The sequence below is a fragment of the Gossypium hirsutum genome, chromosome D13 (assembly GCF_007990345.1).
Source record: "Gossypium hirsutum isolate 1008001.06 chromosome D13, Gossypium_hirsutum_v2.1, whole genome shotgun sequence".
Classification (NCBI taxonomy): Eukaryota; Viridiplantae; Streptophyta; class Magnoliopsida; order Malvales; family Malvaceae; genus Gossypium; species Gossypium hirsutum.
The window spans coordinates 64696243-64721285 of record NC_053449.1 but is presented as its reverse complement, the minus strand read 5'-3'; the positions used below and the strand labels follow the sequence as shown (position 1 = coordinate 64721285).

Sequence of the window (25043 nt, the reverse complement as noted above, 5' to 3'; positions counted from 1 at the left end):
CTACAAATGAAACCCTTGTTTTGCATTTTGTTCATTGTTATCATCTTGCAACATTCAAGGCCAACAAAATCTCAAGAAGTGGGTAAGTAAACTATACTAACCCATAGCTATAAAATTTTTGTTTATTTTCACCATTAATATTTAAGTAATTCAGTTGGGGGTTTTTTAAATATTTTTTAGAGGATGAAAGTGAATTTAGTTATAGTGAAAACAATGAAAGAGGACCATCAAGATGGGGAGAGATTCATGAAGAATGGGGTGCATGTAGCAATGGCACAATGCAATCCCCTATTGATATGTTCAACCAAAGGGTTCAAATTGTTTCCCATTTAGGGAAACTTAAAAGAAGCTACAAACCAGCTAATGCTGCCCTAAAAAATAGAGGCCATGATATGATGGTATATAATTAAAATCAAAGCTCTTCTTTTTCTTTTTCTTTTTCTTTTTCTTTTTTTAAAAGGGTAAACTACACTAGCAGTCACCCAACTATTAAAAAATTCCTTTTTTAGTCATCAAACTATGAAAAGTTACAAAATGATCACTCAACTATTCAATTTTGACTTTTTTGTCAGTAACTATATTGGATTTTTGGGTGTTTAGCCAATTGGTGACTATTTTATAACTTTTCATAGTTAGGTAACCAAGAAAGAAATTTACTAATAGTTAGATGACTACTAGTATAACTTATCCAAAAAACCTTGAATCGACATACTTTGTGTGTATGCAGTTGAGGTTTGATGGTGAAGCAGGAGCTATAGAAATCAATGGTACTGAGTATGCACTTCAACAGTGTCACTGGCATTCTCCTTCTGAGCATACCATCAATGGCAGGAGGTAATATATATAATTTTGATATGTTCATGTATTCATGTTTTTTTTTTCATATAATCTCGTGTTACAATTTCATTGTAATAGAACCAACTAAAAATATATTTTCTTTTAACTTTGAAAATTCAGGTTTGATTTAGAGGCACACTTGGTTCATAAAAGTGCAGATGGTAAGATTGCTGTAATAGGGATTATGTACAAGATTGGAAGACCAGATCCTTTCCTGTTATCAGTAAGTAAAAACATTTATTTCTCGGATGTAAATGTTCTATACAGATAAACATATTTGTAGGGATGAAATCAGAAATTTTATGTTGGGGACAAGATAATATGAAAGTATCTTAGGAGGCCAAAGGGATAAAATTTAGGGACTAAATTGAGAAAAGTTATCAAGTTCCCGGCCAATATAGACAAAAAAAAGTTCAAGGACCAAGTTAAAAAAATTGTCAAATTCAGGAACTAAATGGTACTTTATCCTGTTTTAAAATAGTTTTTAAATTGAAAAAGTAAATTTTCAAATGGCCAAAAAAAAAATTTCACATATGGCTAAAGCAAAAAAAATCAAATCAAACCATTTATACTTAAAAAGGACTAAAAGTGAAATTATACCATTTAGCCTCTACCTTCCACCCGGCTTCCTCCCTGCACACGAAAACTCCAAAAAGAAAATTTAAAAATCGAAACTACATAGAAATATAACAATTCGGTTATTGCAGTTAGAGGAACATTTAACAGCCATTACAGACACAACCGAAGCAGAAAGAGCAGTGGGTGTAATGAATCCAAGGGGCATAAAATTCGGCAGCAGAAAATATTACAGATACATCGGCTCTTTAACTGTTCCTCCTTGTACTGAAAACGTTGTTTGGAGCTTTGTCCAAAAGGTTCATTAATTCCCTCGAAATTAATTAACTTCTAATAAATCTTTTTGTTTTTTTGTTCTTTAATTCGTAATTTACGATGTTGTAATTTATCTTTAAAACAGTTTACTGATCATTAAAATCTGTTTTGTTTTTTTTAATCAGGTGAGGACTGTTACGAGAGAGCAAGTGAGGTTGCTTCGTGTGGCCGTTCATGACGTAAGTTCTTAAATAAAAAAAAATTAAAAAAAAAACAAATTGAATATATTGTTATTAAACATATATTTATTTAATTAAATATGAATAAATATTTATATTATATATATATGATAATTTTAATTAATTATTTGCAGGATTCGGATGCTAATGCAAGACCATTGCAGCCAATAAACGAACGATGGATTCAACTCTTTAGACCAGATGATAAAGAGAATTAATAGAGAGAGATATTCATAGTATTATTTTGATTCTGTTTTAGGAATTATTTAATATTTTTATAAATTTTTTGAGCTTAATTATGTATTCGTTTATTTTTATTGTTATTATTAATCATTCGAATTGATTCGATTGAATGAATACTTTTTAATATTTTTATTTAAATCTCACTTATTTTTTATTTTTAAGCAAAGATAACCCTAACTATATAATATATGTACAGTTTTATGTTCCACCATGTGCAAATTTCTCTTCTTTTTTTTATAAGTTTTGTTATACCTTTAAAGTTTGAGAATATTCTCTGGTACGACATCAAAGACTAGGAGGGCCTTATTTTTCCTTCGAGAGCACCCCTCGGAGATATTCCTTGGCTTAGTACCCATGTGGTTCCCACTCATTAATTGTTATCTCTAAATCTATCACATCTCATCTAAAGTGATTGACAATATAGTCAATCGTCACCCTACCTAGCCATATAGTGATGGATCACTTGACCACTTGTCCCTGACCCACTAATAGAGACTTGACATCTGGTACCTCAAGATTGTTGTTAAGAGTATAAAATCCCTTATCTTCAACCGAAAAAAGGGGGACTCTTTCTCTTCTAATTTTATCTCCCAAGAATATCGTCTATGGTGGCTCTCGACCTTGTACTTAACAATCTGAATCACCTAGCTTTGCTGTAATATCCCACACCCGACCTGATCGTCTAATCCAAATGTGCGATGTCACATTACGTCGCCAAAGCAACTCAAGCTACTATACACAAATAAATTCAATTCAATCATCAATTTAATTCATATGCATGCATTTAGACAATCGTTGGTTTTATTTCATCAATTTACAGGGTTATATGGGTTAATTTCAAAGTTAGGACTCGAATCCAAACTTAAATGTCAAATTTTAAATTTATGTCTCGAGACAAGGATCCCCATGTCTCAAAACAGGTCATAAATTATTTTGAGATTTTTAGCTTCGAAGTTAGTATGTCTCAAGACACACTGCATATTATGTCTCGAGGCAAGGTCCTTTGTGTCTCGAGACCAACCTCCCATGTTTTCCTATTTTTGCTTCAATATTTGAATGTCTCGAGACAAGGGGTTTCTGTCTCGAGACCTGGAGCAATGCAAAATCTATTTAGCTTCAATGTTCTTCTGTCTCGAGATCTAGGAACAATTGTCTCCAGACTTCATGCTCTTGAATATAAAATTTAAATGAAATTTGTTCTAGTGGTCTCGAGACATACTCTTTCTATCTCGAGACTCGGTAGCCAAATAGTCAAATTTCTAAATTTTTATGAGTCCAAAACCTTAATCAATTCAACCCAAATTTACCTCAAAACAGAATCATCAAATTGAACGATCTAAATACTTTCAAAACATCACCAAATCCTAACCTTTCATACATCAACACTTAATCAACCAATTCACAATCAAACCAACAACCATAATTAACAACTTTACACATTTTTTAATAAATAATATAAAAATGTGATAATTTCTAAATCCCAAATCAAATAAATATTTACTAGAATTATATTTACGAAAAATTTCGATGAGAAACAATGACAAAAAAAATCACTTAAAAAAGAAAAGTCAATATGGGTGATTTTATTGTTAAATGTTATATGTTTAAGTTTGTATGTTTTTTTTTAAAAAAAATTAAAGAATTAGTTTTTTATTATTTTAGAGTTTGATTGTAGGAATTACTCATAATTAAATTAAATACATTATCATATTTTTTTGATTTTATAAAATCTAATTTAAAATTATGAAATTATATAAATACCCTTATTTTAAATTATAATTAATATTATTATGAAGATATTTTTTATTTTCATTCTTTTATATAATCTCAAAATAAAAAAATAAAATTACAAATTTAAAAATATATTAAAATATAAATTAATTACCACTCCATCTATATTTATTATTAAATAAAACTTTTTTAAAAATATTTTTAACATAAAATAGAATATAAATTAAATAGCTTGGTAGAACATATTTATAATGAAAATAGATCGTGCATAAATTATAATTTAATTATAAAAAATAATAAATTTAAAATACAAAATATTAAATACTTAAAATAAATTTTAACATAATTTCATTGTAATAACTAAAACACAACAGATCTCTATTGTCTTCTTCTTTATTTGTCTTTCTTTAAAAAAATTATATTACAAAAAAAAAACTTTATTTTGATTCTCATTTCTCTCTCACTAGCCAAAGTGATCATCAGGTAAGTTTCTAATCCTAACATTTTCTTTACGAAATTTTATGTTTTGGGTTTTTTTTAATATTTAAAAATAATTACCAGATTACAATTTTATAAATTTAATTATTTGTTTGAATTGTTGAATTTGATCAGAGATTTTTTTTCTTATTATTTTATGTAATGGATCAGAGAAAATGATAAAATTAATCTGGAGATAGAAAAAAAAATTGTAAATTGCATTGTTGGGTACTTGTTTGAATACAATTTAAAGTTTTTGGATTTAATTTCAATTTGCATTTATTTATTGGTAATATAGATATTGAAGAATGTTCCATTTGCTCCTCAGGGTGCTTATGGGAGGCAGCATTTTACCTTATAAATAAACTGCAAGATATAGCATTCCTGATATGGCCACCATTCACCGCAGGTTACCCTTTTTTTGTTTATGGGTTATTTGCATTAGATGTCCCCGAATTGTAGTTCAGATTTTAAATTGGTTCTTTATTTGAGTTCTTAAAGTTTTAATGTTGTATTAATTAGGTATTTTTATTAATCTAATTTCGGCTCGAATGTTAAGTGTTAGCTTAAATATAATGTGAAGTATATTTAAAACATGTAAATCAATGTTTAAACAAGTATATACCTAGAGACGAAATTACATGGGCAGTGGAAGGAGCATGCCCCACTTTTAGGTCCCTCCCAACTTTGAAATTAAAAAATTGAACTTTCGAGCGGTAAAACTATGATGGAGGTTCTTGTAGTAAGGGTCAGATTGCATTTTTCCCTCTCTACTCAAAAAATAGGTAAATTAGTCTTGGTATGTTAGATCAAAGAGCAAATTGGTCATTTACGTTAAAATTTTCATTTATTTGTACTATTAAAAACTGGCGTGACTGATAGAATAATCAGACAGTGCCACGTGTACCTTATGTTGATGTACAATGACTAATTTTTAACTATAGAAATGGATGAATTTTTTTACAGAAGGACTAGATTGCTCTTTGATCTAAGGTATAAGGACTAATTTCTCTCTTTTTTTAGTATAGGGAGAAAAATGCAATCTGAATCCTAGTACAGGGGCACCATGATACTTTTATTGCCTTGGAGCACTCAAATTTTTTTGGTTTAAATGCTTCTTAGATCCTTGCCAATTTTGAAACAGTTAGTTTCTTTTTAATACGTTACATCTAAGCTATCCATATGATAGGTACAAACACATTTAAATTTTGATAACATATTTTAAATATGCTCCATATCATGTCCGAGCTAACAATTAATGCACAAGCCGATGGGTAAATCAAAGAAAGGACTTGATTTATGGGATACTAGTACTTTGAAGACTCAATTAGAATCCCTTGAAATTTTGATGACTAATTTAAAATATGGACCATAGTTTGAGGACTTTTTGGTGAAATTAGCCCTATGTTCATTGATAAAAACTATTTCATCAATGCTTTGACAGTGGAGTTATTAAGAAAACAAAAGACAGTGTCCGTTTCATTATCACGACAATTATTGGATTTGCTTTAGGATTCTTCATTGGTTCTTCATTTCCATTCTTTTCTCATTACAAGGTACCTTCTTGTTCCCTTCATTTATGTCTTGCATAATGTTCACTCATATGATGTTTTTTGAATGGTCTAATTTCGGTTTTTAGTCCTTATGCTATGTTAGAAAAACGAGACTCTACTTTAATTTGGTATAATTTAATCTTTTTACTTTTATAATGTTAGTAAGTTATCTAAATTGATAGCATTGCTAATACGATGGCTGTGAAACTTTAATCTTATATTATTCAATCACGTAATTAAGGGGCACGTAAAAATATAGTCAACTATAGGGCTTGGATGGGGTAGGCAAGGACCTTGCCTCCCGGCCCCCAAATGATAAAATTGTCATTTAATTTTTTAAAAATTTTCATGAAATTATAAGTTAATATAATAATAAAATTTCCCTTTAATTTCTTAAGTAAATTTTCTATTATTCAATGCCATGCAGAAATTTAGTCAACTACGCAAGGGCATAGATAAGGGGCAAGCAAGTACCTTGCCCCTCTCAAATGATAAAACTTTTATTTAATCCTTTTAAATTCTATGAAATTACATTTTAATATAATGATAAAATGACACTTTAATTTTCAAAGTGATTTTTTGGGTTCGCGATTGCCACTATGTTTAACTCTAATAAATTCAAATGTCAACTTGCTTAATAATAATAATAATAAATCCATGTTATCACTTTAAAAACAGCAAATGGTGTCATGAATTCGAAACTACTAATAACATTACGAAAAATAGAGAATCAAATTATGCCAAAAATTAAAGTAGACCGATCAGATCTCGAATTTCAATATAGTATTAGGGACTAAAACAGTAACTAGACTTTTTTCCTCAATCCCTGCAGGTTTACTTACCTTCAAGCCATAGATCATCTATTGATGTAGCAACAGCATCTAATGACCAAGGTTTATTTGTAGTAAAATCTCCTCAAACAAATGTGGTCAATGTTCCCATAGTACCCAAGGTAACAGTATTTGGGTAAAAGTATCATGAAGCTTTGTAATAGTAATAGTTAGATTGTATTTTGTCCCCTCTACTTAAAAATGAGTAAATTAATCCTTTTATTAAAAATTTCATCTATTTCTATGGTTAAAATTTGATCTCTATATGTTAGTATAACGTACGCATGGCACACCACGTGCCATTGTTTGGTTAATCTATGAGGCACGCCAATTTTTAAAAGTACAAATAGATAAAAATTTTAATAGAAAGGACTAATTTTCTCTTTGGTCTAATGTATATTGAACTAATTTGTACATTTTTTGAGCTGAGGGGGCAAAATATAATCTGACTCCTAGTACAAGAATCTCCATGGGATTTTTACCCAAATTTTGTGAAGTGTTGTTTGTTCACAATTACGTCATAGTACTTGGTTTTAATCCAATTTTGTTAAAAAAAATTCTGTTTTTTTTCCCCAGAAATATATTCGAAGGAATCCTCGGGGTTCAAAATTATTACCACCTCGAATCAATGTTCCAGAATCTGACCTTCATCTTCGCAGATTATATGGTTTACCTCCTCTGGTATAAAATACTATCATTGTATCATTGTATAATTGTCAGCTTCATACCACCTCCAAATATGCTCATAAGGTGTTTGTTGAAATGATTGTTCATTAAAAACCTGCAGGATTTGAAGAGGAAACCAAAGTATTTAGCAGCATTTTCAGTTGGTATTCATCAAATGAATAATATTGATGCATGTGTTAAAAAGGTTCGATCAATGGACCCAATATTCCATCTTTTTTGCATTTTAGTGTGTTTTGTTGTTGTTGTTGTTGTTGTTCTAACAGTATTGTATTCTTACATGTTTTATTGAGGTAGTTTTCTGAGGATTTCCAAATTGTGCTGTTTCATTATGATGGGAAGACAACTGAATGGGACCAATTTGAATGGTCAAAGAAAGCAATCCATGTTACTGCCAGCAAACAAACAAAATGGTATGTTCTACAGTGTTATGATGCATCCATCCATCCATACATATACATGTAACATGTTCATATACATACATACATACGTATATGTATATATAAAAGAAATATATTCGTATCATTTAGGTGGTATGCGAAAAGGTTTTTGCACCCTGATGTTGTTGCTGCATATGAATATATTTTCATATGGGATGAAGATCTTGGAGTGGAACACTTCAATGCAGACAGGTTCGTGTTATGTTTTCTTTTTCTTGTTTACCTAATATTCAGCATGCATGCATGCACATGTATGTATGCAGGGGCGAAGGAGGGGGCAGGCAGGCCCTGGTCCCCCTAAAATGAGAAATTATTTTTTTAGTCTCTCCAAATTTATAAAATCTTAAGTTAATATATGGTAAAATTATAGTTTGCCCCCTCCCAAATGCTAAAATTTCGATTTAGTCTTTTTGAAAACTATAAAAACATAAGCCTATACAATGATGAAATTATATATTAACTCTGATAAAAATATATAGCTCAACCTCGATCCCTCCTAAAATAATTTTTGGCTTTGCCCCTATATGTATGTATGTATTTTAATATTGTGTGACCGAGTTACCAGATACATAGAGCTGGTGAAGAAACATGGTCTGGAGATCTCACAACCAGGTTTGGGGCCCAATGATATAGTTACATGGGAGATGACAAGGAGGAGAGAGGGCCAAGAGGTTCACAAGTAGGCTCTCTTTCTCTGCATTCTATACCTGTAAAACAAATGGGTTGGATTGGTTTTGAATTAGATTCATTTGAATCGAGTTAGTTCTTTTTTTTTGAAATTTTAAGTTATTTTAGTCTAAGTCAATTTTGGGGTCAAGTCATCTTGGGTTTGGATTAATTTCAAGTTTAAATCATTTCGATATTAAGTTATTTTGAGTTCAGATCATTTGAGCTTGAGACTTAATTTTTAGGTCAGGCCATTATAGATTTGAATCATTTTAGGTTACTTGTTCAAATCTTTTTAAGTTCAGGTAAATATAAGTTTAATTCGATCAAATCAAGTTGGTTTTAGATAAGTCAATTTAGATTTTAAAAATTTTCAAGTCGTTTTGGTTTAGGTCAATTTTGTGTTCGAGTCATTTCAAGTTTCGATTCTTTCGAGTTTCACATTCAGGTTTTTCAGGTCTCAATCATTACAAGTTCATATCATTTTGGGTTCGGGTTGGTTCAAGTTTGACTCATCTTGAATTTGGATAGTTTCATATTTGGACAAGTTTTGAGTTTAAGTTAATTTAAGTTGAATGATTATGATTATTAACTTTTTTTTTTTATGTTCAAATCGAGTTGGATCAAATTTATAGCTCTAAAAGTAGCTCAGTCCTTTTTAATTGTAAAGTATTCAAGTCTCTTTTTTTTTACAATTTTTTTTACTCACCTCTCCAAACTTTTAAAATTTCATTTTATCCTCTAATAACAAATTCCTGACTTTGCCGTCGTAAACAGGGTTAGCCTCGAGAGACCAGGCTGGTGTAGCGATCAACATTTACCACCATGTGCTGCGTATGCTCTCTCTCTCTCTCTCTCTCTATATATATATATATATATATATATACGCATGATATATAATGTATACTATACTTTCGGACCAAGTGAAGATTATGGAAAAACTGGTGCCATTTAACATTGTTTGATGATTTGACTCAGTTTTGTGGAAATTATGGCGCCTGTATTTTCTCGTGAAGCCTGGCGATGTGTATGGTATATGATTCAGGTAATGTATGTTTAAGGTTATTAAAAAAAAGTAACATAAATATGTCTGTATTAGAACTTATATTGTATTTTGCTTTTTTATTTTAAAAAATGGGTAAATTAGTCCATGTATGTTGGATTAAAGAGCAAATTAATTTTTCTGTTAGAAATTTTATTCATTTTTACTATTAAAAACTGGTCTTTGTACATCAACATGATGTACACGTGACATACCATGCTTGTTTTTAAAAATACAAATAGATTAAATTTTTAACAAAAGTACTTATTTATTCATGTTTTGAATAGAGTAGATAGAATGCGATCTAACTCTCAGTACAGATCCTCGATAGTACTTTTATCTTTATAAAATGAGACTATTTAAGACAATTTGATACAACATTAACTCAGATATACAACCTTATATCAAGTGCTTGAAAAAATAACTGAACGCAGCATCGTATTTGGCATTAACACCCGAGTTTTAGTAACGTAGGCCAGCACGTTTGAAAGTTGGTTTAATTTCTTTGAGCTCCTTCCCTTTTTCTTGATACTTACCAAAATGCTTTCATGTTGTTTGTAGAATGATCTTGTGCACGGATGGGGATTGGATTTTGCTCTCAGAAGATGTGTTGAGGTTGGCAATTTTTTATACTTTAGTCCCTAAATTTTACACATTTTCTCATTCGACATAATGATAGATTTAACCTCTAACTATTAATCTTTTTGTCACCTTTGCCTTAATTCTGGCTCTCCTCGAACTTTAAATTTTAGTCCAAACTTTTTTAAGGACAAAAAAAGTTGATTGAATTGTTAAAATTTTAAGGGCAAAATGCACTAGTAGTCACCCAACTATTTAACTTTTTCTTTTTTGGTCACCCAAATATTCGAATTTTTCTTTTTCAGTCATTAGCCATTAAATTACTAACAAGAAGATAACTTGGCAGTAACCCTTAACATTTATACATTGTATCAATTTAGTTTTGATTTAGAAAAAATTAACCCTCACAAATTTTTAAAAAAAAATCAAATTACACAATGTGTAAACATTTATGATTATTTTTTTAAGAATTAAGACTAAATTGACGCAATGTATAATAATGCCAATTTTACAAGCTATCATGTCATATTTCCACTAATCATTTAACAGTCGGTGACCAAAAAAGAAAAAAATTAAATAGTTGGATTAACATTTTTTAACTTTTCATAGTTAGGTGACCAAAAAAGAAACTTACCAATAGTTAGGTGAGTACAAGTGTAGTTTACCTAAATTTTAAAGGTTTTGATGTGGTAACCCGAATGATAGTCCATGTATGCTTTATAAAAATGCAAAAAAGTACATAAGTGTATTTTTTTTATAAAAAAAATGTGTTAATGACAACAATAAAATACATGTAGACTACCATGCAGGTCATCACATTAGTGTAGTTAAAATTTTAAAAATTCGATCATTTTTTTCTTTAAAAGAAGCAATTTAACTAAAATTTGAAGATTAAAGGTTAAATTTATCCAAAAAAAAGTTAGGGCCAAATTGACAGTGAGTTAAACACTTGGGGCTAAATTCAAATGTCGAATAGTGACTTAAACTATAAATGAACTTTGATCCAATGTGCAATGTCATACATAAACTTTAATTCTGTACATTATATGAAATTTCGATTTGATTCAATTTTCACAAATCACTAACTACATTAGCACCATTTGACGTTGATATATTACATACACAAGCAATTATGTTAATCTAATATGAAAATATGTATGTATTAGTTTTTTTTAAATGTGCACAGTTGAACCAAAATCAAAATTTCATATATACATATGAAGCACAATTCAAGTTTCATGTGTATAATTGCACTAAATTAAAATTATATATCAATTTACACATCGCACTAAAATTCGTGTATAAATTTGATATTTATCCCTTTATATATCGGCACAATAAGAATCGTGTTTCTTCTCCACAGCCCGCACATGAAAAAATTGGAGTAGTAGATTCAGAGTGGATTATTCATAAAGTAATCCCTTCTCTTGTAAATCAGGCAAGTTATCAGCTTCCCATGTATATATTTGGCTATGTTATGGTGCATTAATACTCATAAATCCGAATTCGAATAACATAAATTTCTTTAAGGAAATGACTCTGAATTTAAATAACATAAATTTTTTTCAGGAAGTGACTCCGGATTCAAATAACATAAATTTCTCTAAGGGAGTGACCAAATTTGGGAAATCTCGTATGCAAGAGGTATGTAATGTATCTTTCGTTTTCAAATCTTAGTAAAGTCTCCACGATTTGAGTTTCTTTTTTCTTTTAGCAGGTTAGAATAAGGTGCAAAAACGAGTGGTCGATTTTTCAGGATCGTCTCGCCAATGCCGACAAGGCATACCATGCTCAGTTCGGAAATGGGTAATTTTTGTTTTTTGGTTTTTTGCTCAAATGTAAGATCGGCTTCTAAACCATATTACTTTTCTCACTTAGGTGCTTAAGGTTAAATTATCAATTTTGTCTCATTTGTCCTAAAACTTTAGGTATCTTAGTGTAAAAATGATATAGTCTAAGGACCAATTTTGGAATTAAACCTTTTAAATTTGTTTTTCCTCACACTTCCCTCATTAATCTTCCTCATTTGTAAATTATAGTCATCTCAATTGATGTTTGTTAGGGTTCAGTTTTTGACTCTCTCTTTTTTCTTGAAAAAGTGTGAATTCAAGTTTGGATTGTTTCGGGTTTGTGTTGTTTTGGGTTCGAGATTGAGACTTGAACATTTTAGATTGAATTATTTTTTATCCGGATCACTTTGAGTTCAACGATTTTGGATTATTGACTTCTTATGGACAAATAAATTTGGGTCGGGTTTGGATTTTAATTGGGTTAGCAATAATTGTGTTCTAAAGAAAATGGTTATTTCTCATCTTTAAATAAAAATTCATCTTTTTACATTTCGTACCCGAATCTTCGAATCAATATTCTTTTCTATTTTTTGAATCAATATTCTTTTCTATTTTTTGGTTAAAAATGAATTTTTTTATTAATATATTAAGAAAAAGTCACCTTAAATTATTTAATAAAATTAACAGAAAAAGTTTAAATTATGACTAAAATATACATTTTAAAAAGTTTATAGTAAAGGGATTAAATTAACTAAAAACACATAATATAGGGACCTTCTCAAGAATTTGACCTTTCAAAATTGCTTCCCGCCAGATTCTAATTAACACACAGAACTGATATTTTGATGACTCGTCAATTAAAAGGGGTCAATTTAGAATCTAATCTTAATTTGGGGACCTCAAATGAAATTAACCCTGATATTTTCAAAAGATTTAAATTTTGATGACGAATGAACCGTGATTAAAAAGGAAACCGCGCAGCCACCTCTATGCGCGTTTTCTTACATTAGCTTCTTCTCTCTTTCGCAAAAATGGAAAGAAAAAAATCCCTAAAATTCCCAAACACAAAAGATTTTTCCGAGAATCTCTTTTCATTTTCCTCTCATCCAAACAATGGTTTTTTTCCCTTCAATCTTCTCTTTGAAACCAGGTCCTCTCTCTCTCTCTCTCGCTCTCTGCATATTCGAACTCTTTTACTGTTATTTTAAAACTTTTTTTTTGCTGCATTTTTATTTTCCATCTATCCAAACAAGCTCTTTACCAAAAGAAAAAAAAAATTGAGCTGTTATTTACTACTTTCTTATTTTGTTTACTTAATTTACATGCTAAAATGACGACTTAATTGATTATCCAGCCTAGAAAGTGACATTTCCATTTATAATGTTACTATATTATTACCTTCTTTTCGTTGCTAAATAATTTAAATTTTGATTTTTTATAAGATAATAAAGAAAAATGACACTATATCTAGATTAGGTAATTTCCAAATGGGACAAAAACTCTTTGTTAATCCCCCTCTTATACGCGTTTTAATTTATTTTTTTCGATTGAGTTTAATGTTATAAAAACGCGTTTAATTATATTTTATACGATATATTATAATAGTGATTACTTTTTTATGTTTCTTTTTAACAGATAATTAAAAAGAAAAAAAACTAAACCATGAATAAACCTTGGTTTGAGAAAACCTTCAATGGTGTCAACGATGATTTGTTTGATGATGATGTAATAAAGTATTTGGGTTTACCATTGGATGATGTTGAAAGGATTGATGGTGGTGCAGTGGTAATGTTATAAAAGATTTTGCCTTTCCTTTGTATGACAACAACGGTGGCTATGGTGGCGGCGGCTTTAGTGGTGGTGAAGAGTGGGATTGTAACTTTCAGCATTTAGCTGGCTTTTGTGGTGGAGATTTTCTTGATGATATTATAGTTGAAAGCCTTACATTTTCAGTGAGTGTTCCCTTTGTTTTCAATGTTTATGATTGTTTCATGTTTAGTTCCTAATTTACCATTGGCAGACCTTAGCTTTAGCATGAAATATTGGTTCGAAATCGGATATATTAGGAGACATATTATATATCATTTGTGCCACGAACTAAAACGGTACCATGCTTAACACACCGTCCGTGCCTTAATGGATTAGTCTTCCGAGGGTACATTCTACTATGTGCATGTTAAATGCTAAATGCTTTGTTGCAAGTCTTAGATTGTATCCTTTTAGGAGAAACCATTATAGCAATATGGTGATCCTTGGTTCGTTTTGGTTTAGAAGCAATCTCTCCTTAGAGTACTTGCCCATTCTATTCTTTATTGACTGAATTCTGCTTTGAAGCATGCTCGGGACAGAGCATCGTAAAAGCAGGTTATTTAGTGTGGCAAAGAGCTATAAAATTATTGGGGGCATTGATTTGTTTGTAACAGGGTCTGCTTGGTCTTGTTTGGTGATTTTGAAAATCGGTGTTGATGTTGTACATTGCAAAAACCAAGAACATGCTGTTAAAAGCGCGGTGGTGCAGCTGTTTGGTCCAACCAAACAAGCAGGCCCGACCAGTGCTTGGTTTGCCTTGCCAACCAATGGATTGAGGCCCACTTAATTGAAGTGCCTCTCCTTGTGATAAATTTTGTATGTGATATATGCTTATTATTATAGTTGGTACTTACTCTGAAATGGATGGTGGTCTTCTCTGTAACCATTTTTCGATTGAATTGTCGTACAAGTATGATAACAATGAATTGATTTTTTCCCTTTTACATCTAGTGTGATGGATATTCTCAGCAGTCGAGCTCTACCAAGGCATCCTACAGCAAGTCCACCGATGTCAAAGGTTCATCTTGGTTCCAAACCTCCAGTCCAGTGTCTGTACTTGATAGCCGTAGCTCTTCCTCGGGTGCAAACCGAATACCTATTAATCCTAATCTCAGTTTCCAGGGGAAGCGATGTAGAACCAATAGAAGACGAGCATCTACCTTGAACTCACCGTTCACATTGCCTCTTGTATTCTCCACCTTTATTACCTCCCAGAAACCTACCAGGAAGAGACAAAAGAAAAAGAACCCGAAATTGCTTTCGGGGTCCAGTGAGAGCAACAACTCCTCCTCCCAACAGCTTGTTATTAGGAAATGTCCACATTGTGAAGTTATGGAAACACCGCAATGGAGAGAAGGTCCAATAGGACCTAAGACCCTTTGTAATGCATGCGGGGTTCGCTACAGGTCTGACCGCCTCTTTCCCGAGTACCGTCCTGCTGGAAGTCCTACATTCATTCCATCATTACACTCCAACTCTCATAAGGTGGTAGAGATGAGAAGAAAAAGCCAATTCGCTGGCGACAGCAATAACATCCGTGTTGTTAATCCGACAGAAACATCGCTTAGGTACCAACTTTACTGAAAGCTTGAAGTAGGTAGCTTCCGTCCTTGCTTTATGTCTTGTAGACCTGTCAATTCAACGGCCCGATTGGTTCAAGTCCGGTAAATTGAACTGGATCAATTCTAAGTTTTTAAATTTCCAGCTCATTTCAAGTTTGGATTAAGCTCGGGTTCAAGTTTTTTGGGTCGGGTCATTCGAGTTTGAATCATTTCAAAATTACTTGTTTGATCATTTCGAGTTCAAGTCATATAGATTTAGGTTGTTTGACTTATTCATGTGTTTCAAATTAGGTTTTAGTGAAAAGCTTAGGTACTTTTAACATGCTTGATAAGACCTATTCATTTATTCTTCTTCAATTCAATTTCATTTAGTGTCTTTTTTTTTTTCTAATTGATGATGATGATGTAAAAGATTTTTAAATTATATTAAAAATAATAAATAAATAAATAACTTTGGCCAAAATAAATAAATGATACGCTGTTTTTTTCCTGAATTTGGTTGGGAATTTTATTAATTCCATTACTAATTTACCATATAAAACCCATAAATTATTATCATATTAATTTTTTTTACATATTATCATATTGAAATTTATAAAAATGTAAATAAAGTTAAATATAATATGCTATCAAATATACAAATTACGCAAAAATCATAAATCACATACATTTTACGATTAAAATTTTACATTTAAAAAAAAAAGATAGCACTAAAATATTTATTTATATCAACTAATATAATTATCACATAAAAATTCTAATAATTAAGTGATATTAAAAGGAAAATTTTCCAGAATTTTAAAAAAAATTAAAGGTTGAAACTTTGAGTGTTTAAGTATTCAAGCTTATGTTACATTATACATTTATGAGTATTTTAATTTTATCATGAGTGTAAATTTTAATTTAAATTATTCTTTTTAATGATTTAATTCTATTTTTTAATTACTCAAACATATAAAAAAACTTATAAAGTTATAAATGGTTTTCAACCACGGTTAATGGTGAAGTCAACCATAGTTAGTTTTTGCCTATGTTTCTTTACGATATTTTAGTTTCAGTTTATATCACCCGTACGAGATATTGATGTCAGCTAAATAAATCTTAATAATATAAAATATTTTTTATGAAAAATTGATAATTACAATTTTAAATAAAAAGAAATAAAAATTTTAATTGAAGTACTAATTTTCTGAGAATTTTTTTTTAAATAAATAGGTAAATGCAAGGTATCCATCCCACTTTTACCATATATATATATATCATCTTCATCATCATTAAGAGTATATCAGAGTGAGGGCAAACCTATTTTCTGTCTTCTTGTTTTCAATGTTTGGTTTTTAAGGAAAAAAAAAAAGAGTAAGAGATTTCCAATTAATTGTCTTCAAATTTAATGAACTGGTTTTTCATTTCATCTTCTCTCTTTAAATCCCCTTGTTCAAACTTCAACATTTTCTGCAATTTTTTGTAAAAAAATGGAGCTTGAAAAAAGCTTAGACCCAAATCTATGGCATGCATGTGCTGGATCCATGGTTCAAATCCCACCAATAAAGTCCAAAGTCTATTATTTCCCTCAAGGCCATGCCGAGCACTCACTTAACTCGGTGGATTTCCCGTTTTCCCGTCAAATCCCACCCCTTGTTCTTTGCCGAGTTGACTCAGTCAAATTCATGGCCGATGGTGAAACCGATGAAGTATATGCCAAGATCATGCTTACGCCATTACAGAACAATGAGCCTGATGTCGGAGACGATGATGGTGTTTCAAATGGCGGCTGTAATAATATTGAAAAAAAGGCTGCTTCTTTTGCTAAGACGTTGACTCAATCCGATGCTAACAACGGCGGTGGGTTTTCCGTTCCGAGATACTGTGCTGAAACCATTTTTCCCGCGTTGGATTATAGTGCCGATCCTCCGGTTCAAACCGTCGTCGCCGTTGATGTTCATGGTCAGCTATGGAAGTTCAGGCATATTTATAGGGGAACTCCGAGGAGACATTTGTTGACTACAGGGTGGAGTGCTTTCGTCAACCGGAAAAAACTCGTTGCCGGCGACTCAGTCGTGTTCTTGAGAGCTGAGAACGGCGGAATTCGTGTCGGGATCAGGCGAGCCAAGCTTGGGATTGGGGATGGTGATTGTTACGGAAGTTTGGGTTTTTGTGGGAATTCGAAAGGGAACGGAAAAGTGAAGCCGGAGGAGGTTTTGGAGGCGGCGAAGGCGGCTTCCGGTGGCCGGAAGCCGTTCGAGGTTGCTTATTATCCGAGAACAAGAGGGCCGGAGTTTTGTGTTAAGGCATCTGCAGTGAATACAGCAATGAAGGTCCCTTGGTGTTGTGGTATGAGGTTCAAAATGGCTTTTGAGACTGAAGATTCTTCTAGAATTAGTTGGTTCGTCGGAACCATATCGTCCGTTCAAGTTGCCGATCCGGTCCGGTGGCCGGACTCGCCGTGGCGGCTTCTCGAGGTACAATATTCGATCCTCATTCACATATTCTTTGGTAAAAGTGTGATAAATTACATTTTGTTATGTCTACTTGTGCAAATTACTTTTAAATTAAAAACAAGTTAATTATTTCTGTTAAAATTTTCGATGTTGACAAAATAACCCGACAATGTATCTCGTACAAATGTATAAAGACAAAATGCAATCCGATTTTTAGTACATTGGCCTCTGTGATACTTTTACCCATATTTATTTGCTGAATTAGCACATTGGTTATATATCTATGGTACATTAGCTGATTTGTATGTGTAGAACAATAGCAGTCTTGGACTAAAATAGAACAACATGAATCAAATTGTTACTAAACGTTTCGTATCGGTTTATCCCCGAAAATGCCGGTTCGGTTTTTTGCTTTGCAAGTATGTTCTTGGTCATTTAACCTTATAACAATGTGGTTTGAACGAAAATTGATCAAGAGTTTAGAGAAATCATACTCGTTTTCGGTTCCTCTAAAGAGAAATGTACTTGACTCGTGCTAAAAAATGGATGCTTAAGCTTTTGTCGGTCCATAAACATTTTTAGCTGCCCTTCCTACTGACTTTGATAATCGATTCGCCACTGCAGGTGACATGGGATGAACCGGATTTGCTGCAAAACGTTAACCGTGTGAATCCGTGGTCTGTTGAATTAGCATCGAACTTGCCCGCTATCCACCTCTCGCCCTTTTTACGACCAATGAAGAAGTTGCGGCTCCCTCAACACCTTGATGGACTTTTAGTGCCGTCTTTTCCAAGCAAGCCCCTTATCCCGAGCAGCCCGTTATATCGTTTATCTGATAATGCTCCTGTAGGGATACAGGGAGCCAGGCAAGTTCAATTCGGGTTACCTTTATCAGATCTCCATCTTAAAAATAACCCGCATTCGGGACTGTGCCTGTCCGGTTTGCAGCGGTTTGATCTACACGATAGAATTCCCGATACATTCACAAACAGTCGCAATAATCTATCTTGCTTTTTAACAATGGGGAACTCTAACAAATCCAAAAACCCGAAAAAATGCCGGTTTTTACTCTTTGGTCAGCCGATACTTACTGAGCAGCAACTGTCTCAGAGCTCTTCAAGTGAAGCTGTCTCGGAAGTTGTTAGTGGAAACAGTTGCAAAACAAAAGATTCATCCGACGGTTCAGGATCTGTTATCGGGAACCAATTCTCTCCGGAGAAGTCATCTACTGCTCAATTTTTGTGGGATCGGGACAATCGAGCCATAGAACCCTGCATGGATACCGGTCATTGCAAGGTATTCATGGAATCAGAGGATGTCGGACGAACTCTTGACCTCTCGGTTCTCGATTCTTATGAAGATTTATACAGGAGATTGGCTAACATGTTCGGAATAGACAGATCGAAAATGTCCGAACATGTGCTGTATCGAGACGCAACCGGTGCCATCAAACGAACTGGAGATGAACCATTCAGGTATCTTTTTAAACCATTTTATCGGAACATCAAAATTTCCGAACTTCTAACTGCGGTTAGCTTCTTTCAGCTTATATTTACGCTATATTTTCATCTTCTTTTCGGCATTGTAGTGCATTTACGAAGATCGCCAAAAGATTAACAATAAGAATGGATTAAAGCAACAATACTATTGAAAGGTATGCCAAAACATAATTAGTATCTAAAGCAATGTGTCTGATTTTGAGTACAACCTGACTTGTTTATACTAAACTCGGTAAACGTCTTCTTTTTTCAGGTCACGGCTCACTGGAACCCGAACTGCGGAAATTGGATTTCGAGGATCAAACAAGACAGGTCCTTTAAGCATATTTGCATGATTTCGAGCCTATGTCAGGAAAAGAAAAACCATGGATTCTGTTGTATAGGTTTCTTGTCTTAGTATTTGTGTAAAATATCTTCAAAAAGAACATTTAAATGTCTTGTAATTTGTTGAATGTTATTAGTAAATTATCCTCAATGTTTCTAATAATATTATTAGTAAATGTATGTTTTTATTACTTTTAACTTCAAAATGTTATAAAATAGCTATTCAATTATTCGCTTCAATTTGAAAAATGTCTTGCCCTCGAGTGTGGTTTGAATTAAGTATACGAGATTTTCAAATTTTCTTTTCAGTATAGAGTTGATGGACCTCTTAACGCATCCTGTATTATTCTCGGTCAAGATTTTATCTCTCGATTCCTAAGGTTACTTGAAAAAGCACGGAAAAATGATTAAGTTTGGTCAATAATTTTATACAATGAACTAAAGTGCTCCTTATTTCAAAGAGGAAAAGATGAAGTTATTCACATTTTATTTGATGATCAAAAGCGAATTATAATCGAATTATATTAAATTAAAATACAACAATTAAATCGAGAAACTAAAATCATAATTTAACCCATAAAAAATGTCAGCAAATTTTTCATCTTATTACATTATTGATTTAAGCAAAAATCTTTGGATCTCCATGAAAAAAAAAATAATAATAATAATAATAAGAAAAAATGGGATTGTTTTGGGATCATAAACACAGAAAACATGGAAGACTTTACTTTCCCAATAGGTTTGAAAATTACTGGATTTTGTGAAAACTAAAAAAAATTATTTAAAATCCCAAAAATAATAAATAAATAAATAAAATAGGAACAGCCACACGTGAGGATGAGACCAATCATCAAACAGCAAAAGCCTTGAAAGTTGGGATGAGATAAACGGTCCCACGTGTGGCCCTCCTTTTTCGTCGCCGTTTTGATGGTTGAGCTTCTTTGCTCCCTTATTAAAAATAAATTTTATTTGTATAATGGGGATTAAAGGTTAAAAAAAAAAGGCATAGAACACTGAATCCAAAAAGGTTGTATTAATGGTGTCTTAAATGTTGTAAGAACCAAGTAAAATATTTTTTTGTGAACAATTAATAATTAATTAAATACAAAAAGGAACCCAAGATCTAAGAATTATGAGTTGTGATTTTTAATTTAAAAATATTTATTTTAAGCTTTATCAAAATGTATAAGTTTTGAATTTAATCATTGTATTTAAATTTATTTGAATTTAATTTTACACTATTTGAATTGATAAAATTTAATCTTTATTTTTTTTAATTTTAAAATTTCAATATTGATACAAACTATAACAGTTAAAGCTATTTGATTAAATTCTTCTATTAATCTTGCATTAACATAAAATTATCAATTTAGTTCGTATTCTCCAATTGAATCATTTTTAACCCATATAATTTTTGAATTTTAAAATCTTGATATTGGCACAAACGATAGTCATATAATCTATTAACAAGTTCTTTGTGAGTGATATGTAAAAATAACAACCTGGCTTGACATCAAATTTCGAGAGTAACAGAACTTAATAAATTTAATAGTTATAATTTTTTTAAAACTGGAATTTTAAAATTGAAAGAATAAAAAAAATTAAATTTTAGGGACTAAATCTACTGCTTAAACATGGTACAAGAACTACTTAAAAATGTGACATTTAATTATTAAATTAAAAATTAAAAATTAAAATTTTTTGAGTTTAAAAACTATATGAAGTTGTAATTTTATTTTTCAATTCCAAAAGATTTATATTTATTAGTATTAATTCATTTAAGTGTACTAAATAAATAATAATTAAATAAAAGGAAGGCGGGGAAAAAAGTGTTTTTGTTTTACAAGCATGTAATAAAACGACAGAGATTTGATGACACCGGCGTGATGTCGGCGCCCGTGCGGTGGGACCCACACAAGTGAGGTTTTGTTAGATCTCTGAGATAAAAAGATAACTTCTTTCATTTATTTTTTCCAACAAGTTGTACGGCTGAGATTAATTCCACCTGTTTCTGATGTACGACCGTAATTTGATCCGTTTTTACCGCCGCCTTTGGATCTCTAAAGGTCAACATATCATTAAGAAAAGAAATAAAGAAAAATCAAATAACCTGATCTCCTTTAGTCAACAAGAAGTACAGTCAGTAAAAGATATTGAGATTTTGACTTATCGTGACATTTTTGAACTCTCCAATTCCAATTTCCTTTTTCTCGGATATTTTAGAAGTATGATAAATATATTTAGAATTCACTCTTATATACAACCGACTATATATTTTATAAATTTTTTATATAATACGATCTTTAGTTTTGGTATTTTTTATATTTTTAAAAATTAAAATACAACCAATGACACCATTGATAATATATATTCAAAATTGAACGAAATTAGTTAACTATGTTATCAAATAAATAAATGAAAAACTAAATTCTAAAATTCAAAATAAAATAATCAAACAGCCCTTTAATTTTACACAAGCGAATTACACACTACCATACCCTTCCACTTCAATGAAATAAATTTTATTAACCTTTCAAAAATATATTACTTTATTCACTATATAATTTAAAATTTATATTTTAACTTGCTATTGCGACACGTGCTTAAAACGCATTTTGACTGAATTAAAAATCGAAATATATCTGAATTCACTTATGATGAAACATAAACCAAAATAAAAAATTAGAATTTATTTTTATTTTTGGGTTAGTAATTAAAGGAAAAGGCAAAAAAGAACATACACTTTGTAGAACAGAACATCACATGTGGTGTATGATTGTATTGCATAAAAGGAGCAGTTAGGTGTTTTGTTAGGCCGCATTGTCTAAATTATTAATATGGTTGGACAGCCATGACATGTTCTTTATAAAATAATCAATACTTATTATTATTATTATATATGTTCACATTTAGGAGATCTTAAATAAGGATTTCACAAATTCATCCTATTCGAAATTATTATTTTATAATAAATATTTAAATTTTAATTATTGAAAGAAAATCTTTTAACTAACAGAAAAAGAGAAAAATATGACCAACCTCAAATAATGATGAGTAAGAAAATAATAAAATAACTAAAATGAACAGTAATAACCATAACTAGCACAGCTTACCGTTTAACCCCGCTGGTCTGGAAACAAAATATTTTACTGTACATACGGTGAAATTTTGCTTTTGCTGACGTGGCCCAAACCAAAATTGTGTGATCCAAATTCCTATTCCAAAACAGTAACTTCATGATCAACCCTCCAATAGTTTGAATCATTGAACTCCTTTATCCCGGTGGACTCGTCAGATTTCTCCTTTTCCAGTATGGGAATACCACCACTACCGTTCCTCTTCAATGGTCTGGCTTCGCCAACTATTCCTTCTTTTAGAGCTTGTTCCATTGGCTTCTCCGTACCTTCTAATTCCACTCCTACGAATTCAACGTCCTCTTCGAACAAAGACGGCACCAGTGGTGGAGATTTCTGACTTGTGTCACTGCTCATTGATCCCTCACTTGAATCCATTGAGTCCGAGGAACCATTCGGAAGTATGGATTCCCCGTTTAGCAGGGACTCTCCATCAGTCATCACTGTGTCGATAGGACTCGGTGGGTTGACATCCGGATTGTCATCGTCAAGAAATGGATTCTTACTTGAACCAACTACTTGCAAACCCGAAGGTGAAGGCCTACCTCCAAACAAGTTTTCGTTTTCTTGCAGATTCAATTCTCCACTGCTCACGGAGTTGTTGAACCCATTCATCGGGTTGGAAGTAGATGTGCCGTTTTCGTTCATCTCGTCATCCTCTCCAACTACCACCTCGTCATCACTACTGCTGTTATTACTGTTTGTAGTGCCATTCAAGTTAATCTCATGCATCACTTCGGTTGGGGAGATGGCCATAGGTGCACTACTGGTTCCTTCATCTTGGAATGCAAACCAGTTGGAATTTGTAAACAGACTGCTGTATTAGAAAAACATGAGTTGTAATTGCCATCAATAGCATCTTTGGAGGTATGTCCTCATACGCATGTGTTGAACACAGGTATATCCACAAAAATGAAAAATCGGAGCAACATGAACAGTGAGTAACGAACAACAATAAAAATACACTAATTGGTGGTTCATGAACCTCTGACTCGGACTCAAGTGAGTGTCAGACACAGATATAGATCATATTCTTTTAAGGTTTTCTATGCATTTGGAGCATCTTTGGAGGTATGTCCTCATATCGTATTCAACATAGTATATCCACAAAAATAAAAAGTCAGAGCAACATGGACAATGACAATCAATGAGTAACGAACAACAATAAAATTACACTAATTGATGGTTCGTGAACCTTGGACTCAAGTGTGAGTGTCAAACACAGATATGGATCATTTTTTTTAAAAGGTTTTCTATGCATTCGGAGCATCTTTGGAGGTACGTCCTCATATCCATTTGTTAAAACACAGGTATATCCAGAAAAATGAAAAGTTGGAGCAACATGAACAGTGAGTAATGAACAACAATATACAATAAAATAACTGGTGGTTCGTGAACCTCTGACTCGGACTCAAGTGTGAGTGTCAGACACAGATATAGATAACTTTTTTTAAAGGTTTTCTATGCATTCGGAGCATCTTTGGAGGTTTGTCCTCGTATCCACAAAAATGAAAAGTCCGAACAACATGAACAATGAGTAACAAACAAGAAAACTCACCTCCCCTGATCATCACCAAGCCTCAAGGATGATATGACAACCTCAGCAGATTCATCATCAAAGTTTACATCCTGCACATTCAAACACAAATTTACTGTAAATTTTAATGTCAAAAGAAATGAAAAACTTCCTATTTGTTCAGTTCCTCCGATAACCGTGCTGCTAGGTAAATAGATAAGACTTTGAAAGACCAACCTAACAGCATTTGAAACACAGAGAAAGAATTTAAACTGATTAAAAGAAATTAGAGCCACTCACCTCATCATCTCGATCAAGAGCACCACGGTCCTGAAAGCAATTAAATAAAAACAATAAGTAAAGCAAACAGGTAGAATTTGAGACTGTAATGAGATGCTCAAACTACATACTTCTTCATTATCATCGTTGCCGTAGATTTTGTATCTGAAAGCTTGGCTTAGGTTATTTGCTAAAGCTGCAACATCATAATCTCTATCATGAATATCATCCTCGTCACTATCCCTTGTTCTGTCTTGCAACGATGTGGGCGACTGGACATGAGAAAGAAAAATACACAAGGACTCTTTAAATGATTTCTGTTAGATCTAACAAATATGCAGTTATTATGAACAGCAATAATGTATCATGACAGAACATGGACTCAAAAATCGGTACACTACCAGAACCTTCCATCTGTATGCATTACTGTAAATTTAATATATTATATATGAGAGAACTATAAGTCGAATTTTACGTCATTTTACAAATCTAGAGATAATTGACCTTCAATTGCATATCCTATTAACCTGATGGCAGTGC

At 31.9% G+C, this 25043-nt stretch overlaps 4 protein-coding genes across 4 annotated transcripts; all 4 read left to right on the top strand.

The window, feature by feature from the left end:
• Nucleotides 1–1356: 1356 nt before the first annotated feature.
• LOC107936037 (alpha carbonic anhydrase 7) lies at nucleotides 1357–2307 on the top strand. The gene is made up of 3 exons (XM_016868679.2): nucleotides 1357–1712; nucleotides 1854–1907; nucleotides 2042–2307. The coding sequence occupies exons 1-3, from the start codon at nucleotides 1605–1607 to the stop codon at nucleotides 2123–2125; spliced, it is 246 nt and encodes an 81-aa protein (XP_016724168.1). The 5' UTR covers nucleotides 1357–1604; the 3' UTR covers nucleotides 2126–2307.
• A 1938-nt stretch (nucleotides 2308–4245) lies between these two features.
• LOC121225381 (uncharacterized) lies at nucleotides 4246–12243 on the top strand. The gene is made up of 15 exons (XM_041109678.1): nucleotides 4246–4364; nucleotides 4687–4767; nucleotides 5803–5914; nucleotides 6744–6863; nucleotides 7318–7422; nucleotides 7529–7612; nucleotides 7723–7838; nucleotides 7956–8057; nucleotides 8431–8544; nucleotides 9309–9365; nucleotides 9510–9576; nucleotides 10135–10188; nucleotides 11516–11590; nucleotides 11722–11796; nucleotides 11870–12243. The coding sequence occupies exons 2-15, from the start codon at nucleotides 4748–4750 to the stop codon at nucleotides 11960–11962; spliced, it is 1194 nt and encodes a 397-aa protein (XP_040965612.1). The 5' UTR covers nucleotides 4246–4364; nucleotides 4687–4747; the 3' UTR covers nucleotides 11963–12243.
• Nucleotides 12244–13604: 1361 nt separating this feature from the next.
• On the top strand, nucleotides 13605–15335 carry LOC121225016 (GATA transcription factor 11). The gene is made up of 3 exons (XM_041108680.1): nucleotides 13605–13675; nucleotides 13726–13894; nucleotides 14703–15335. The coding sequence occupies exons 1-3, from the start codon at nucleotides 13605–13607 to the stop codon at nucleotides 15333–15335; spliced, it is 873 nt and encodes a 290-aa protein (XP_040964614.1).
• Nucleotides 15336–16590: 1255 nt separating this feature from the next.
• Nucleotides 16591–19823, top strand: LOC107936074 (auxin response factor 18). The gene is made up of 4 exons (XM_016868725.2): nucleotides 16591–17772; nucleotides 18376–19226; nucleotides 19340–19405; nucleotides 19504–19823. Exons 1-3 carry the CDS (start codon nucleotides 16786–16788, stop codon nucleotides 19383–19385), a joined length of 1884 nt encoding a protein of 627 aa, XP_016724214.1. The 5' UTR covers nucleotides 16591–16785; the 3' UTR covers nucleotides 19386–19405; nucleotides 19504–19823.
• The last annotated feature ends 5220 nt before the right edge of the window (nucleotides 19824–25043 follow it).